Below are 18993 nucleotides of genomic sequence, written 5' to 3'. Positions count from 1 at the left end.
TCTATAACCGTACTGTGTTGGGGTGCCATTATAATGCATTTGCGGTCCCTTTATTTATAGGCCCAAGAAAGACGGCATGAAAGAAGAACAATTAGCACTTTTGATAAAAATTAGCAAAAAACTACTCATAAATTAAATTGAAGCGAAGGACGCAAGACACATCGGTACTTGTGCATTGTATGTTACACACGAAAGAAGTCAAGTTTGGTTAATGCCAATGAAATATAATAAAAAAGTAGGAATATATATTAGTTTAGAAACAAATTTGGGCTATATATTTGCACATTAAGGGTGTGGGGGGATAAAGCATAGCATATATTAAATACATAACCTAACTTAACCTATGTACCTTTTTTCCCCTAAACCCCAAAATACGACAGTTTAAATATTGTAAAAGCAAAGACAAACCACGCTTTGCCATCCATTTATCTCTTGCAAATACCCGTTTGACGGGTTTCTATTAGTAGCTCCTTGTACAGTATATAGTGTTGTGTGCCATAAAATGCACAAGTACCAAACATCTAAAATTGTACCCATATCACCTGAAATAATGTTGAATAATATTTAAGCCCATTGTTTTAATGCAATAATATATTGGGCCCATTGGTGAGCCCACAAATGGGCTCATAATCAAACGGTTAACCGTAGATATACAAGATCTGACCCGAGTCCCGCCGTATCGGAGCGTTCAGTAGCTTTTCGCAATTCGCTTAATCCGAATGACAGGTTTTTCAATGCAATTGTGTGAATTGTTGTGTATATGTAGGCACATGTGATTGTTTTGTTCTTTCTTTTTCTTTGTCCTCCGCAGTGTAATATTTTTATGTTTTTAGTGGGTAATAAAATTAATTATTACTACTACTACTGTAGGCTACTTTGAAAGAAACACATGATTATGCACTATAAAAGTTTTGTAAACAATATAAAACAATACACCCAGAATTAATTTTTTTTATAAAGAAAACCGATGTTAAAAAATTATTGCACAAAAAAATAAGAGTACTTTAATCTGATTACTTTTTCTTATTTAATGTAAAATTTCGTATTATAATTGTATAGTTCCATCTAGAATTCTATATTGTTTCTGATATAGATACGTTGATGGAGATATATATGAATACACGGACACACACAAATAGAGATATATATTTTTCAATTGACAGTCCTTTTATTTATCTATTTAAATAATAAAATATAATGATATATATGTATAGATATGCAGATACATAAAGATGCAAATATCGCAGTTGCAGCAATCAAGGCCGTATCCACGGGGCTAAGGGGTTTAAACCCACTCCCCAAAATGTTTGTACGACTTGTAAAAACGTAACGAAATAAAACAAATTTTGATTCGTTTTTAAAGTCTTTTGTACCCCCCCCCCCTGAAAAAATCCTGGATCAGGCCCTGGCAGCAATCACTGCAACTAAGTAAAGAGCGAAACAAAGCCCACAATAACCGACACATTTTTAGGTTTTCTTTATAAAATTTACAATTTTAAAGGATTTCTATCCGATACTGATCCTGGAATGATGACTATTATTAATCCCTATTTAATTAATTTTGAATAACTAATTAAATAATCAATAATTAATGTAACTAAATGATCACTAAATTTTACATTGCTACTGGAAAATTATAACTGAAACAAATTTATGGGAATTCTTAAAAAGAGGTTCAGAACCCTTGGAAACGACGGTTGATCGCAAGGCCGTATCCAGGGGGGGTTACCCGGTTTGAACCCCCCCCCCCCAAAATTTTTGACCGAGCCAAAAATAAGTCGAAAATTAGTAAAACCCAGGTAAAAATCAGTAAAATTAGTCGAAAACTGAGTCAAAAATTAATAAAACACCCCCCGAAAAAGTCAAAAATTAGTAAACCCCTCCCCCCCTCCGAAAAAAAATCCTGGATCCGCCCTTGGTTGATCGAAGTGAAAAGTATTGTTTATTTACAAACAATAAATGCAAAATTAATCTTTCTGTCAAATGAGTAAATAAAGTAAAAAAAAATATCAGGGTTAATAACTATAAATTCCATTAATAAATTTACAAAATGTAAATATAAAACAGAAAGCCATGCTAAATTATGTATATCATCACTAAAAGAAAAATGTACTTGTTACTAATCATGTTATTCAGTAAATTGTCACTTGTGTTAAACCTTAGGGGCTTAAGAGCTAATCACAAAAAGTACCCACGCATAAGGAAAAACAGTTATAAAAACCTTAAAATGATCAAATAATATTAATAAAATAGTAGTAGAATTAGTAAGACTGGATGTATTATTCCAGTCTTATATATTCTACTATAATCCAGCCAAAATTTTCCCGTTTTAGTAATTCTGGAGACCTAGTCAGACTAGATTACAGTTAGTAAGACTGGATTACTTTAGTAATTTCTGTTTGATATGGATATCTTCACGTTTAAATAGCTATCCCGTCGCCAGACTGGTGACGTCATCAATCCTTGATTTTTTAAAAGAAATTGTAGAATTGAAATATGAAAAAGGCAACAACTGTCAATTAAAAGACAGATTGACTGATTTCTCTTCTCCTAAAGTTCATATTTGTCTAAATATAAAGACAGGGTTTATTTTATCAGTAGCCTTGTTGACTAATCACTGTTCCTGTCATTTGAGTATAAATTGTTCTATTGTTTTATGAAAGTTGATGCCGTCAAAGATCCTGATAGTACAACATGATTATTTATGCTACTAAATAATGCTATGGAAATTAATCCCTGATAAATACGGAGACCGAATTATAAAAGGAGTGAAAAACGTTCTTTCTATTAGATATAATTGAAGGAACTAGAAATAATTGGATATAGTTGGGAAGTATATCTACCTTAGATAAGAAAACTTCTTGAAAATTAAGTTTTTTTTTTTAATTTAATACCTAATTGATTTACTTTTGATTTTAATTTTAAGTTAATTAACATTAAATTGTATTGTGTTTTATCAAAAATTTGGAAAGTAATATTCACCTTCACTAATATTTTAACTCTTCTAACATTTCTCTCTTTTAGTTTGCATAAAGATTTAAAAAAGTATATTGAAAGAAGTAACTACCGTACTTGGTAAGGCCTACGTAATTGTTGTGTACTATAATGAAGCCATATTGTTATGAGCTCGACCAGTAAATTTGTCAGGGTTAGGGGGTAACAATGTCTGCTTGTTTCTAAGAAGTAGGGAGGCATTTCTTCCTTGGCGGTATCCCTGTACCTTATTCTTTTACATACCATTAAGTTTGTATGTATTTTCTTCTTCAAGTCTTCGAGAAAATGTTTCCATGAAATGCTTAAAAGCTCTGTTCTTGCTATCCTGTGAAATTTTAAAAATTGACTTAACCCCTCAGACCCAGACGCAAGAATTCATTCCAAGGTGGGGGGGGGGGTTGACTATGAAGGAGAGATACAAATTTGGGCAAGCAGCAAATTAGAGAAAACTGTATTCAATAGAAAATATAGTAAAAATCTCAAGATTTGGGAGCAGCATGGGCAGGCCAGGATTATCAGTAGGCCCAGGCCTAGGGACGCACAATGCCAGGGGGTGCAATAAATTATCACTGAACGATTTTTTTTAACGAAAACTGGACTGATGTGATCTACCTCCAAAATGCCAGATGCACCCGCCACCGCGTAAATCACACCTCAGAAATCACGAAGCATGCAAGTGAGCTATTGAGTTTTTATCTCGACTACCTTGAGCCTAACATTGTATATGAATGCTTACATTTGAAACCCTTCTTAAACCCTCACCTACTTAATACCCCCAACGTACAAATGTTTGATTCTTAAATTATCATCATAATTGTTTTATGTTGCGAAAAAGTAAAAAATTGTCATCATAGAGATTATTCTCTTAAGGAAGATTGACCCTCCCTCCTATGGTATGAATACGGAGCGACAAAAACGCTTGGGCCTAGAAGCGTTACAGCTTTGAATCCAGGACTGGGCCCAAAAGCCCCCTCCCTATGGAAGAGCCCTGAACGTCAATGTGCAGAAGGGTAAAGATTTGATTTCCTGATGTTAAACAGTTCCGAAGAAAACAAGAGGAAAGAGAGGATCAGTCAGATTATTGGGTTTGACAGAACCGTTGGTCGGCAACTTAACTTAAGGGATTAAGTTTTGACTGGCTGACTAGCCGAATCATCTTGATCTCTGTAAAAGATACATGGTGATAAATAATCAAGAAGTTAATCCCCTGAGATTAGTCTCAAATTTTTGCAAACAGACTGGTTGCAAAGACTGACGTCTCTCAAATCAAATGACGACTCAACAAGCTGACAGCTATATTCGCAACTAAATCCATCATTATACGACCATCCCATCATCGTATGCCAAAGCAGGTATTTTGTTACAGTACACAAGACAGAGGATGTAGGAAATTTGGGCAAGCCAAAAATCACTTTTGGCTCAAAACTTTGCTCAATTCTTAGACTCCATGCTTTTTTTGGTATATGGCTTTGGAATACACTTGTATGTCTAAGCATATTACGATTACACATACACGATACATGTTTTGTATATACAAATATATATGAAATATAAAATTCACTTTTGGCTCAAAATTTCGCTCAATTCTTAAACGGTATCCTTTTTTAGTATATGGCTTTGGAATACATTTGTATATCCAAGAATATTACGTGCACATACACGATGCATGTTTTGTATATACAAGTATATGTGAGATTGGATTGATCATTTATATTCTGTCAAGAAATAATTTGAAGCACTTGGATGTTGTCTATTTAGTTGATTGTTGTCGAAATAGTGGCTTATGTGGCGCTGTTTAAAAGTGCTGCTATTGTTAGTATCAAATATACTTTTTAGAAGCCGATCAGACAAAATCCCTTCCTTTACATTTTTTTGGTACTTGTGCATTATGCGGGCCCGCAATAGAAGTCAAGTTTGGTTAATGCTAATGAAATATAATAAAATAGGATGAATATGTAAGAGTATAGAAATAAATTTGGGCTATATATTTGCACATTAGGGGTGGGAGTGGGGGGGGGGGGGTAAAGCATACCATATTTTAAATACGTAACCTAACCTAGGTACCTTTCCCCCCCCCTAAACCCCAAAAACAACAGTTTAAATATCGCAAAGGCAATGAAAACCACGCTTTGCATTCGATTTCTCTATTGAAATACCCATTTGGTGGGTTTCGTCTCTCGATTGATTTCATTAAAATAAGTATTAATTAAAAAAAAAATGATAAAGCCTTCTTGCCATCAAAAATTTATGTTTCGTACGCAAGTCACTTTGAATAAATCTATTCTAAGGTACATTTTGAAACATAGTTTATGCTCGAGCACATAAAAAAGACTAAAAAATCATGGATACAGTTAAAAAAAAAGACTAAAAAATCCTTGATACAGTTTCCACCAAATGATTGGTGAGTTAAAAACAAAACCAGTAACGAGTCCTATCTAATTTATGGCCTTTGAATGGTTCAATTTGCGAAAAAACTTATAATACTTTGCACATTTTTTGGGGTGCTACCATTTCAAACCACCGTCACAAGCACCAAACGTCATTTCGTCGACAAGGAAAATCCGTCAGAAACACTAACCGTCAGAACGTCAACAGTCATAACATCGACACGTCAGTTCATCGACAAATCACAATCGCTACCCGTCAGAACGTCGACAGTCATAACATCGACACGTCATAACATCTAAAATTTTTTGGATGTTATGACTGTCGACGTTCTGACGGTTAGTGGTTCTGACAGATTTTCGTTATGAAAAAAAATTAATTTAATTTTATATAATTATAAATTTATATAATAGTAATAAGTATATAATTGTTTAGGAACAAATTTCGGCTATATATTTGTACATCAGGGGGTGGGGGTAAAGCATAGCATATATTAAACACGTAACCTAACCTAGGTACTTCCCCCCCCCCTAAACCCCAACAAACTAAAGTTTAAAAATTTTAGATGTTATGACGTGTCGATGTTATGACTTTCGAAGTTCTGACGGTTAGTGGTTCTGACGGATTATCGTTATGAAATTTTTTTTAGATGTTATGACGTCTCGATGTTAAAACTATCGACGTTTTAACGGGTAGCGGTTGTGACTGTCGATAAACTGACATGTCGATGTTGTGACGGTTAGTGGTTCTGACGGATGTTTTGTCGATGTTGACAGATTTTGTCGATGTCCTGACGTTAGTGATCCTGATGGTTTAATGTTATGACGCCTTCCCCATTTTTGCAGAGCGAAGGAAAGACAGCTATACTTAGCCAGTCATCAAAATTCTATTAGCGAGTCCAAAGACTGCTTTTTAGACACCCGTACAGGGACCTTCGCTTTTAATCTAAATTCAAGAAATATTCCTTATAACATCCTAATATTTTAGTATAAATTTTACTTTTTCTGGTTTTCAAATTTGAGCCTTGGTTTTCAGGCTGTCAAATTTGGAGCCCCACCAAACATAAGCATGGTGGCGGATCTGTAGCCGGGAAAGTAGGTAATTTTTTGCCTGAGGGAGGAAAAAAATTAGAACTGAGGGAAGAAATGAGGGACTGAGAACTGAGGGAGGAAAAAAGTGAGGGATGAACTATATTTTGGAAGAGGGAGGCACAGATCGACAAAAACAGAAAATGTGCAGAAAATAGCTTTAAAATTGTTAATGACGTTGTTCTTTTTGTGGTACACTGATGCAAAGTTATTATAGCAAAATGGTCATTCTGAAGACTGAAGTGTATTCAAATAGTACATAAAATGTAGAGGGTTTTAGTATTTTTTTCCTTTTTTAAGACAGAAAATTCAGGATATGATTGATTGGGTTGTAGGCTAATCGCTCAATCTTTACTAATAACTCAAAAGCCCTGGGGTATTTGTTTTAAGACCATACTGCCATTCTATGACGAACATATTTTATTACTTTTATTATAAACATTATTTTTTACTAATTGTTAGTACAAAAATTATACAGAATTTTGAACTTTTATTTATTCTTCAAAAGCCTTATTTTCATGACTCGTACAACATTTAATAAAACGTTCCAAGCTTCTATGTATGCATACACATATCTAGCTTTTAAGGAGATATTTAAAACCCCCTTCCCCCGAACTTCTTTCCTTGTGGCTGTCATACTGAAAACTTGAGCTTCTTATTCATTATTGTCAGACAAGATAATAAAGGCCCTATAACTAAAAAAAAGATCCTCTTTGATTCCAACGCTTTGCCCTGTATTTTCAAAAGCACCCCCCTCTGTACATCTGTTATTAGCAGAAAATTAATAGAAGATTGACAGATCAAAGTCGAATGATTCTTTTTGTCCTCGGTTTGGCTTTGTACCTTCGAAATCAATAAATTTAGTTTACTCTGATTTTTGTGACAAAAGGACAGGTTTGCACAGTTATGACAAATGGGGGTGGTTTGTTTGTTACGAACATATAGGCTAAAATATAAAAGCTATTGTTAAATGAAAAAGACCGTATGAAGAGGCGTAACCGCTACGAAAATGAAACTAGGAGTATAAGGAATGGCAGATGATAGTGATGGTCAAGATTTACTGGAGTGGGAGTGTCAGCCAAAATGTTTCTCCTTTATTTAGAACTGTGCATATCCGTACTTGTAGGAAGCATAGGCATCCGTAAAATTTAGAGTAATTAACCCACCCCAGAGGGGTGGGGAAACCTAGCCAAAACTTATCCAGGAGGGGCTATGGTTCTTCTTTTTCCGAATATTAATATTTTGGCAAATTCTTCTTAAGGGACTGGGCACACGTAGCTGATTTCGGGAACTGATTTCAGCATCAGTGGACAAACGTTAGCTGTAAAAAATTGTTGAAAGAAAAATTTATTGCGCGAGATTTTCAAAACAAAACATCATAGACACAAATAGTCAACCGGAGTTTATTAATAGTTGCATGATTGATCTCAGCTTAGTTCTCAGTTTAGTTCTCAGCTCAGTAGCACGGTATTTCACCACATACATCTCTGGCTGACTATTTATTTGTATCCCTATTTTTTTTGTGATGATTATGATGAAAATCGGCTTTGATTTTGTAAGTCGGCGCCGAAAACTAAAAAATTTTTCAAGCTCAAATCGAAGCCGATTTCTTTTAAATTTGGCACTGATTTGGAAATCAGTTTCCGAAATCAGCTACGTCTGCCCATTACAAACGAACCTTTACATGCCTTTACAGCCCATTACAGGCCTTTATTACAGACGAACCACGGCTGCTAGCAAAGTTATATGCAGTGCAGAGTGTAGAAGTTTTAAGCCTTCGAAAGAACTGGATCGTCTAAGCTTGTCACATACCTTTAAATTTTCCATAGAGATCACGAACGACTTTAGGGGGTAGGGTGTTTTCTGTAGAAGCACGAAAAAAGTCTTAAACTACATAATATTAAAAGCAAGCTTAAAGTGATCAGCAATTTCGATTAAAGGCAAGATTACTACTTGAACAAAAAAAATAATTGGTTACTTTTGGTTCTTATTTTCCAAGACCAGTAATCAGGGCCATATCCAGAATTTTTTTGGTGGGAGGGAGGAGGGTTACAATTTTTTAAACACATCCAAATTTTCTTTACATGCATTTTTGTTACGTTCTTACGAGTCGGACAAGCTTTTTGGGATGGGGGTCAAATCCCCCACTCCTGGATACAGTCTTGCCAGTAATAATCAAATTAGAGCCATTTGTGATTAAAAACTATAAGGTACTTGTCCAGAACCCGGTAAGCACGCGAGAATTCTATTGCAAAGATCAGATATGTATTACCAGGAAATTCATATGAGACGCTGTATAGACAAAGGATTTCTCATTCCGGAAACTATATTTAAACTTTAGTTTTTGGAGTTTAGGGGGATTAAAAGGTACCTAGGTTGGGTTTGGTTAGGTCACGTATTTAATATATGCTATGCTTTACCCCCCCCCCCCCTTAATGTGCAAATATATAGCCCAAATTTATTTCTGAACTATTATATTTTTATTCTATTCTGTTTTATTTCATTAGCATTATCGAAACTTCACTTCTCGCGTGCTTACCGGATTCTAGACAAGTACCAATTATAATAGCTCTCTAATCAAAGCTCAGAATAATTAACCAAAGAAAATAAAAGTGGATTTAATTAACTTTTGTCTTGAACTGAAAAGTGACATTTTCCAAGTAGTCAAACATAAATTGCAAGAATGAATTGATGCTTTTTTCACGGATGTACTAAGCACATTTGGTTTACGTGTTTTTGTGTGTTGGCCCATGGTATTGTCTACATTGTATATATTAGCTGAATTGTGTGTCGGCACAAAGGTACTCTTGCAAATTCAAAAATCTCAATTCCCTACAGTGCTGTAACCAAAAACAAAAAACGAGATACCGATAATGAAGGAATCCTATCTTGAGAAATACCACTGCCGTCTATAGTCCTGTGGCAAAATGATATTGCAGCCACGATAGGGTGCAGCATCAATCAAGTTGATTTAAAACTGCAAGCTTTTTTGAGGTGTAATACTACCCGCAATCGATGTAATACCTTGCCTTATTTTAATCGTACTAGCCCAGGTACCTGCCCAATTTTTTCAGGAGAAGGAGAATACATAAGATAAGGGGACTTCATAGGAAATATTGGAACATATTAAAATCAGTGGAGAAGGGTAATGCTAGCGCCCTTGTTTTTGCACCTGCATTGCCTACAGGACGGAGCTCAAGTCGGCTATTTTCGCTTTACTAATAGGAGATATTAAATTCCTAATTTTTGTTTTATTTATAATTAAATATTCCTTGTAAGCTTGACGTAAACAGGGATTTTCCTCATATACCCTCCTCGGTACTTGTGTCTTAAAGCCACCACACACAAGTGCTCTCGAGATTTTGTATCGCGAACATGAGACAATGACCGGTTTTCATTGTCTTTATACCAGAAAAATTAGGTTAGGTCGTATTTAATATAATGCGGTCCAGGCAGCCCTTCATCCATAGTTCTTTGTTGTAGTTTCCATAATTTTGTAACTAAACTATTATATTTTCATCATATTTGGTATATTTCATTATTATTAACCTAATTTCACTTCTTGAGTGTGGTGGCTATAAGACACAAGTGCCCCTCCTCTTTAGATAGTCATCATAAGCCTATTTTTGACCTACAAAAAGAGGACTGGTCATAAGAATACATTTTCGCTCTAATGATTCATCAGTAATTTAGTGTTCCAAACAGCACCATCTATTATTGGCACAGTTACAACCGCCTGATTAAAGGAAGGACATGTTCACACGAAAAGGACAGACATTTAGCTAGGGAGAGAGGATATTAGAAGATCAGATAAGTTTCTGCCCAAGGATGTGTTTCGGGTTGTCACTCGTACGTCACAGTGCGTCAGGCACGACTACTAATTTGAAGATCACCGCGGTCTGTTCTTTTGTGTCGGTACCTTTTTATGTCACCATGACAAGCTAGCAGGAAAGGTTATTATATGCTCTACCATGCCATGTTTGATGACTCCTTTATTAATGATGCAGACGGTTATGGTGTTGTTCACTTCATCAAGAATCAATTGAAGTGAAATGTTTTTTGTTTTTTTTAAGAAATTACAAAATAAGTTAAGGAGGCGTTTTTTCCCCGTTACACGGGCTACTTTAAAACGCATTAATCAGACCACTTTACATTATTTAATTAAATTTTGTGCAAATGGTTTTTCTTCTGAGCTATTTGTAATCCCCAACATATGCCGTTCATGACACTCATAAATTTTATAGTTCATTCTTGAAAGTAAATTTAGAGGCTCAAATCGAAAGTAAGCTTTTTTTTTATTTATGGTTCTTGTGTCGGTCTTTTATGGTAGAAACAAGTTAAATATATGGTTTATATTTTCCTCATCGACTACTTGTCAAAGAAGTTGGGCAATGCATCATCTTTGGACTATTTGTCAGAGCCATCCCTGAAAGTCCTGCTTGGTGGAAAGACCCTACAAAATCCCACAAACGTTTACCTTAAAATGCATTTAATTTGAATAATTACAAAGTTAAGAGTCTCAATTCAATGAACTTTTAGGATATTTCTTGAGATAAGTAAAATATCTTAAAAAAGTGATACTTGTCTATTATATAAAATACACTCGAAAAGTGAAGTTTGATGAATGCTAATGAAATAAAACAAAATATGATGAAAATACAATGCTTTAGTAAGAAAATTTGAAAACTACCACAAAGAATTAGATAACGGGGGCCGCCTAGAGCGCGTAACCTAAAATGACCTAACCAAAATACAAACTAAATATTTAATTTAAAAAAAGCTGTGATGTGGTTTCTCAACAAGCCGTTGGTTATTGTCTGGTATAGACAGCTTGAAAAACTGGGTATTCGCAACACAAGCTCTCAAATGTGTTTGAAATTTTAGGCAAGTACCAAACAAGTCTTACTGAAGTCCTCTAACGCTGAAGTCCTCTTCAAAGAATATAAATGGGCTACCATGCGTGTAGGGGAAAGCTTCCGGCCATCCCATGAAAAGTGATCTTATGACTTTCTCCTAGAGCTCCTTACATACTCCATGTAATGCGCTTATTAGTATATTTTGTTTGTAATCTCTCCTGGATACGTCAGCCGATGACATTGACCAGCAGGTTACTCCCTTAATTGCCCTCCTTCAGGAAAATTTAACGCGTTGACTTTCGAGTTTGTTTGTTGTTTTTTTTTTGTTTTTTTTTTCAGTTTTCAAACTTACTTCCAGGCATGACTATAAAATTATTATGCCAAAGTTTCATCTACAAGAAATTCATTATGGTCATCACAGCCAAGGCCGTATCCAGGGTGGTTAGGGGGTTTGAACCCCCCCCCCCCTCCCTGAAAAAAAAATTTTTGTCCGACTCGTAAAAACGTAACAAAAATGAGTATAAATAAATTTCTTATGCGTTTTTGAAGTTTTTTTTGTAAACTCTCTCTCCACCAAAAAAACCTTTTTGTAAACATTCCCTTATCCCCGAAAAACATCTTTTTGTAAACATCCCCTTACCCCCGAAAATAATCTTTTTGTAAACATCCCCCTCCCCCTGAAAAAAAACTGGATACAGCCCTGATCACAGCCATGCCATAGAATCATTTTCAGCTTATTAAAAATTGTAGCCTTGGCAGCATATGCTGGTAATAAGGGACAAATTCCTTTTACCCCCCCCCCCTTCTATGTAAGAATATGATTGTGAATAACGAGAAAACTACCAACAATAAGTGCATGATCGCATTTCCTATTTACAAACAGGGAAATCACAAGACAAAAAAACTATGAAAGCGAATGACAGCCTTAAAAAAAACTATCGGGTCTCAGGGATGAATTAAAAATTCACCCCCCCCCCCTCAATTGTGAGCATGACTCCAGGCCCCTAAAATAGCTGGAATTTTGAATTTAGATATCAAAATAGCGTTTTTCTCATCTTGAAGGCCAGAGAAAAATCTTGTTTGTACAACCAACAACTGTTGATAACAGTCCCAACAAAATAAAGAAGTTTAACATCCACAATTCTAGGGACAATGACAAAGCCTACGTAAATGGTGGACTAGTAAAATATTGACTTTGAGACAATAATTTTCTCTTATAAAATAAATATGAAATTTAGAGATTTAAGACATTAATGTTAAACTTGAAGTTGCAGCTACAGTCTTGGTAATTAATTTTTAGCCAATGAAAAAGGGTATTCTCTGTCTTGACTGTTCTTAGGTATGTTCAAGCCATGTCATCATTTGCCTTATTTAGTCACATTTGAGCAAATAAGATCAAAATTGGTAACCAACAAAGGTACACGTCCATAGAAGGAGGGTTGTTCCAACTTCACGCGACGTGCACTTTGATTGATGATGGATTTTTACATCAACTTTACTAAAAAGTCTTACGAAGATGTGGCTATAGTTTACGATGGTTTTTGGTCTTTCATAGAGCTTAGTTGCCAAATAAACGACTTAGCCATTTTTTGGAAACGAAGCTTTATTTTCGCGGATCATTTACCTATCGATCTCCTCTATGTTGCAACAGAAAAATAACGCTGAGAAGAGTAGAAAAACAAACAATATTTTACAATACTGATAGAAATCTTTTCCTTTTTTGCACTGGCGGCTGTCTCTGTGTACTACTTATAAACCTAATTAGTTGATCCTTGAAAGAAGACCTCAACAATAATTGTCAAAGAATGTACATGATTGAGCACTTTCTCAATAATCTTCGCTTATACAGCACTTTTTTTGCTGCAATGCTTTGGTTCTTTGCGGCTTTGTGATGGGAAGTATGTCAACTTAAAGATGAACCGTCACCCAAAAAGCACATATTTTCGTCTTTATTAATAGCCACTGTATTGGGCAGGTTTCAAATATTATAGAATGAAGCTACCAAAGAGTTATTAATCATCGGAACTGATGCTACAAGGGCAATCTTGACATTCAATTCGATCAGGAGGGGTGACGGATGGGGCTAGTAGTTCTTTCTCCGGGTCTGATAGTTCTTCATTTCCTCCTCATTCAGCTAATGCAGCAAAAGGGTTGTGTTTTATGTCATTAGAACGTATATTTAAAATGCGCCCAGCAGCCGAAGATTCCCGCAAAACGAAAACAGCAGCCCTGTGATCATAGCCTTATAAAAAAGGGCAGACACGCTTTGGTGGATTTTGTCGAACGAGATTGAAGAAACATTACTTAGGAATAAAGCGAGATCTTAGAAATGACAAGAAACTTAGGCATTAAACTCAAAACAACCTTAAGAGACAGTTCCTTCAAAACTCTTTTCATTAAAAAAAAAGACTAGTCTTTGACGTAAATCATGCTCAAGAACTCTATTATAATATTGAACATCTATTTATAATTCGCAGTTTGGACATCCAGTCCAGATTTTGGACAAATTAAGTGACAACTTGGTCTTAGAGACATAAAAGTGACCTGGGGCATTTCAACAATTATATGGAAAAGCGGCAGGCTGTTCCTACCGTCTTGTACAAGAACTTAGTTTTATGCTCGCTTTGAGGCTTTTCTTGGGTTGAAGGAGTTTTATAACAGCTCAACGCTCACCCTTGCTGTCTAGCTATGTCCATGTGGCAGAAGTAAAATCATACACTTACTCAAATTAGTTTTAATTAGTAAATTATCACTGTATTGCCTCAACGTGGCTGGTTTGAGATATGAGAAGGGGTATTTGGAGCTGTTATTGAACACCTGCCAAAGGGGATCCTCTGAAGATCTTACATGTATTTACTCTTTTAAGCAGACTTGATTATTAAACGCTACTAATTAAAAAAAAAACTTTTTCCACAAAACAGGTTTTTCAACGAAAAGTAAAGAGCTCCATTAAGCCAAAAACGGGCAGAATAAAGTCAAAAAATCTTCCAAGCGTAAAGCTACCACAAATCACTATGAATAAATAAATGAAACTCAAAACGAATAAATAGCCGAGTTAAACTCAGCGAAAATTAACATGAGTAGGGCTGATAACCCCCATGCCCTCTCAAGACCAGAACATAATTTGTGCTTTACTGAAAAAAGACAAAAACAAATGACCGCGTATTGTCAGTTTAATGGACATATACTGATATTTATTCTTTAAAGTTTTGATATTATTTTATTTATGAAAGTAAAAACATGAAAACATTTAAAACGTATTTTTTCTTCAGTAAAGTGCAAATTATAATGCTTCGAATAAAAATAAAATTTCGAATAACAAAAAAGTAATTTGTTGCGAGAAAATTTGACAGAAGGTAGTCATAGACCAATGTTCAGAAAAATTCGTCGTATTAATTTATCTAGGCTATTTGGTTATTTTTTTTTTTACTTTTATTATTGTTATTACTATTTATTATTATTAGTAATATCATTTTTGTGCATTTTTGTCTTCCTGGTTGGTGGACAAATCCATAATTTAAACAAGCCTGATGACATGGCACAGGTCCCGTTGAAATTATTGGTTTAAAATCGCTTCGGTAACCTGCAAATTTAAGATTACGTTAAGCTTAAACACCATGACGGATCTTAGCTATATATCTATACTATATACTATACTATATAATACTCTATTGCATTGCTATATTACATTATATTTCAGGAAGGTAGGAAACTCGGCTTTACATCTTTGAGTGGCGTTCCTCTTGTTGCAACAAGTCCTGTGCGGCATGGTAGTCCTCTCGATATAAACCCAATTGAAGTACACAGTTACCAACCCCCATGGAAGGCTCTTTCTGAGTTTGCCCTTAATGCAGATCTTGATCGACTTGATCCCAGTACTCCAGCTTACCAGCATCTAATAAATCAGGTAATTATTGAAAATCAAGTTTAACACAAGAGTTTTCTGAGGTTTCAGCTTATCAGCTTCTAATAAATCAGGTAATTTCTGAAAATCAGATTTAACCAGAGGGTTTAATTAAAATAGGGGTAGTAAACAGAGTAAAGGTAGAATAATAAAGCGGAGATTTATGTAAAAGGCAAGTTTCTTAATGTAGATTCACGAAGCAAGGCCTATCCAAGGCTGGTAACGGAGTTTGACCCCCCCCCCCAATAAAAAATATTTTGGTGACCCGTAAAAATGTAACAAAATGCGTATACAGAAATCAAGGAAATTTGATGTTTTTTGTACCACCCCCACGAAATAAAGAAACCAAAATCCTGGATACGACCTTGTCAGAAAGTGACATAATTTTAATTCCTTACATTTGGCTCTATTTTTCTTTGGCTAGAAACCAACCCTAAATCCCCATTTTAAATGGAAAAGTACGGCTTTAACTTATTGGTAAAGAGCAACCAGCTCACAAAATTAGACAAACAAGTTAAAGCATAATAATGCTCCCAAAGACATCTAAATTCTAACATATTTTTTTCAAAGAATTTAAGGTGAACTACCAGGGGTGCTAATTGGAGAGCGCAGGGAAAAATTTCACCCCTAACTCCAATTTTCCCCTACATCAAAAAATTATCTTTTTTATTTAAGTCAGAGCCCCCTCCCCTATATTTGAAAAATATCTTTTCCCTCGTCCCCAGCATTTTTGTGAAATGGCGCCTCTATTGGTAACTTGAAAGCTTATGCTAAGGGCCTCGTAAGCCTTCAAATCAAGACCTTTAGGCTTGACCCTTGAGTAGGGTCTAGATCTCATTCAAGTGCTTATCTATCTTAATTACTGAAATAGGAAAACAGTTTTTTTTCTCTCACCGAATAATTACCTTTAGCACATTATATGCGTATTAAGCTAGTTTGCATGCTAGTGCCATTTTCTCCCTTTACTCTTCCGTAGTTCATTTTTTTTATTTTTTGTTCATTTCTTGTCTAATTCTTTCAAACATTAAGCTGTTATATTCATAAAAATATCAAAAAAAGTTTTCATATACTTCAGGAGTCAATCTAGAAATATAAATGACTGTCGAAGGAATGAGATTCAAATCTATGTAGTTCAAGTAGTGTTACATACCGCCTTTTGAGCTACTACAGTCACAGTCTTCCTACCGGCATAACAAACTTTCTCGTATGAAATAAGGAACAATCAATATAAAATCAATTAGACTAAGTTCAATATTACACTGGAGGGGAATGATATTATTTATTTTGGAAATTTGTGTCTATTTGAGTCTCTTGACAATTTTTTGAAGTTTTCAATCCTTCATTTTGTAAATGGCTTATAATCTTATTTCGAGCTATTTAAATGTTGCTTTAAAAAGTTCTTCAAATGAAATAAAACCAAGTAAATTTGGTTTAATTCTTTGAATGGAAATAAAATTTCTATTTTGAAAGTTGTCTTTATTTGAGTCTTATACTCATTGCAAAAAAGATGGCCCAGATCAAAGTGAGTGTTTTTAGCAAGAGTGGTTTTATTCAATGTATGTAGTTCAGAGTTCTTTTTCCAACCACAACAACAAACAACACATTTGGTCAAATAGGAACAAGTTCACCGTAATATCCCTACAAGGCCACATGGCCAGGGTGATTCTCCAGCATTTTTATTGGCGGGGGGGGGCAAGAGGGGTCTATATCCGGATAGTCAAGGGACCTGGGATATATAATAATTTTTCCATATTATTGGCGGGCGAGGAGGGCAACTGCCTCATTGCCCCCCCCCCTAACGACGCCCCTGCCCATGGCCAGAAATGCAGGGATTGGAGCAAAATATGTGTCTTTCTTCTTTTCCAAGTAGTTATGAACGTTCTTCGGATATCAGTCGTGAGTCTATTCCTTTTTTCTTTTTTTAGATGCACGGTTATGACCTGACCCGTCCTCAAACCGACCTAGGAATGATATCTTATGGTGCTTCACTTAGCGAATCAGCACAACTGTACGGCTGTCCACCTCAACTCCTACCTTTACAAAGGACAATGCTGGAGAGTCATGATAATTATCACGGACTTCTTGAAAGTGATGATAGCCTCCATGGGGAGCCAAGCCCGTGAAGCCTATAAGTTAAACAACCAAGTTTGTGTTATTTGCCCAAATATGCATCACAGTGTGAAGTCTGGTCTGAGTATGCTGAAATATCACAACACAAAATTGTGGGATATTAATGTAATAAAGAGTTAAAGATAGACAAGCTAAAAAAGCTCTTATTCAAACTTTTTTTTATTATCAAATTTTGTATTGGCGTTGTGTTGCGTTCAAACTGTCACCATTTCTCAACAGGGTTGCCAAAGGGGCACTTTTTGTGCTTTTCTTATACTTTTTCGCCGTGGGTGATACCAGAATAATTTGAGATCTAAATAAGCCACTTTCTAAAAAAAAATCTTTTTGCTTTTTTTCCGATAAAATCCTCGTTCGTTTTGATTTTTGCTTTCGTCTTGTGAAATCTGTGCTTGTGTTTTGCTGGCCCATATTTTCTTAATAGTTATGTGAGTTTACCCAGTCGGGATGGTGTGGTCCTTTCCATAGCTTTCCGTATGATGGCACTCCTGTCCAAAAATTTAACTATGATGAAACACGTTTCTGAATTACTAAACAATGTTAGCAAGCAGCTGGAACTAATAGTCTAGAGTTTGAGTCAAGCTGACCTGCCAGTTTTAAACTAGCCAGTATTTGAAAGGATACTAAAAATGTTAGGCCGTCCTGGCTAATTGGATGTGCGCTGGGTTGAGAATTCCTTGTCCAAGGGGCACGGGTTCGGGTCCTGGTGTGGCCAGTTATTTGGGTTTGAGACGCAGGTCAGTGGTGTGACTCTGTAAGCTTAGCCAGAGTCGACCCAGCTCTAAGTGGGTACCTGGAGAAATCTGGTAAAAGTAAGCAGGAAGGGTGTGCGAAAGCACAGGATGGCTGGCACCCAGCTAATTGAACTTCCTGCTGAAGGGCCACAAAACGGAGATCAGCACCGCCGGTTTGGACCTTGAGGGTCTAGTACCGTCATACTTACTTACTACTTTTTTTTACTTTATAAACATGTCCATTTTTGCTCATTTCTGTATTTCTTTGACAAAACAAAAGTTTTGGCAACCCTGTTTCTGAATGTAGCTGAAGAACGTTTGAAAGATAGGTATTGTACCTTCGATATTGTCACGTGTGCGGTTCTACTCTTTGAATACGTTTTATGTAGGCTACTTAGACAAGTCAAGTAACCTACTCTACCTCAGGAACAAGCTACCCTGTGCAACTTTCAAGAAGTATCTCTTTTTTACTTCCTATCTTATTTAGTTGATGTATTGCTGTTGAAATGTTTTATGTATTTGTGTTACACTGGAATGTATTTTGGACAAAATGAAAATAATATGTGAACTAAATGTCTTGGTCGTAATTAGTTAGTAAATTACAGTTGCGGTACGTTAGATAGCGAGTTGCAACACACAGATAGAGAAGTAAGTTTAATTCTGACAGAAGGTAGTATCTTGTATTAGACGTAAACGTGAAAGTGACTTCTCAAATGAAAAGAGAAAGTAATGATCTTCCTAGAAAACATTTTGGTGAAAAAGCTCTTTTAAATTGATATCCAGGAGCAGAGATGCCGATTGGTTGGGGATTTTAAAAATGAAAAAAATACCCCTGTCCAGGAAGGAATAAGTTAGCAATAATAAAATTATCTGCAAGAGGTAAAATTCGGTTCCTACTCGCTTAG

General features: G+C 35.5%; 1 protein-coding gene across 1 annotated transcript in view; it reads left to right on the top strand.

Annotated features, from left to right (window-relative positions):
- The window catches only part of tup (LIM1_Isl and LIM2_Isl domain-containing protein tup), a 73649-nt gene extending 54994 nt beyond the window's left edge, over positions 1–18655 (top strand). Inside the window, exons 6-7 of the mRNA XM_089101908.1 lie at positions 15024–15230; positions 17153–18655. Of these exons, the coding sequence (XP_088958034.1) occupies positions 15024–15230; positions 17153–17350 (405 nt within the window). The 3' untranslated portion in view covers positions 17351–18655. The remainder of the gene's footprint in view (positions 1–15023; positions 15231–17152) is intronic.
- Positions 18656–18993: the final 338 nt, after the last annotated feature.

This window comes from Artemia sp. Qi Xiang Cuo, chromosome 15 (assembly GCF_049724085.1).
Source record: "Artemia sp. Qi Xiang Cuo chromosome 15, ASM4972408v1, whole genome shotgun sequence".
Taxonomy (NCBI): domain Eukaryota; kingdom Metazoa; phylum Arthropoda; class Branchiopoda; order Anostraca; family Artemiidae; genus Artemia; species Artemia sp. Qi Xiang Cuo.
The sequence above is the reverse complement of the archived record's forward strand: the minus strand, read 5'-3'. Positions and strand labels throughout refer to the sequence as shown.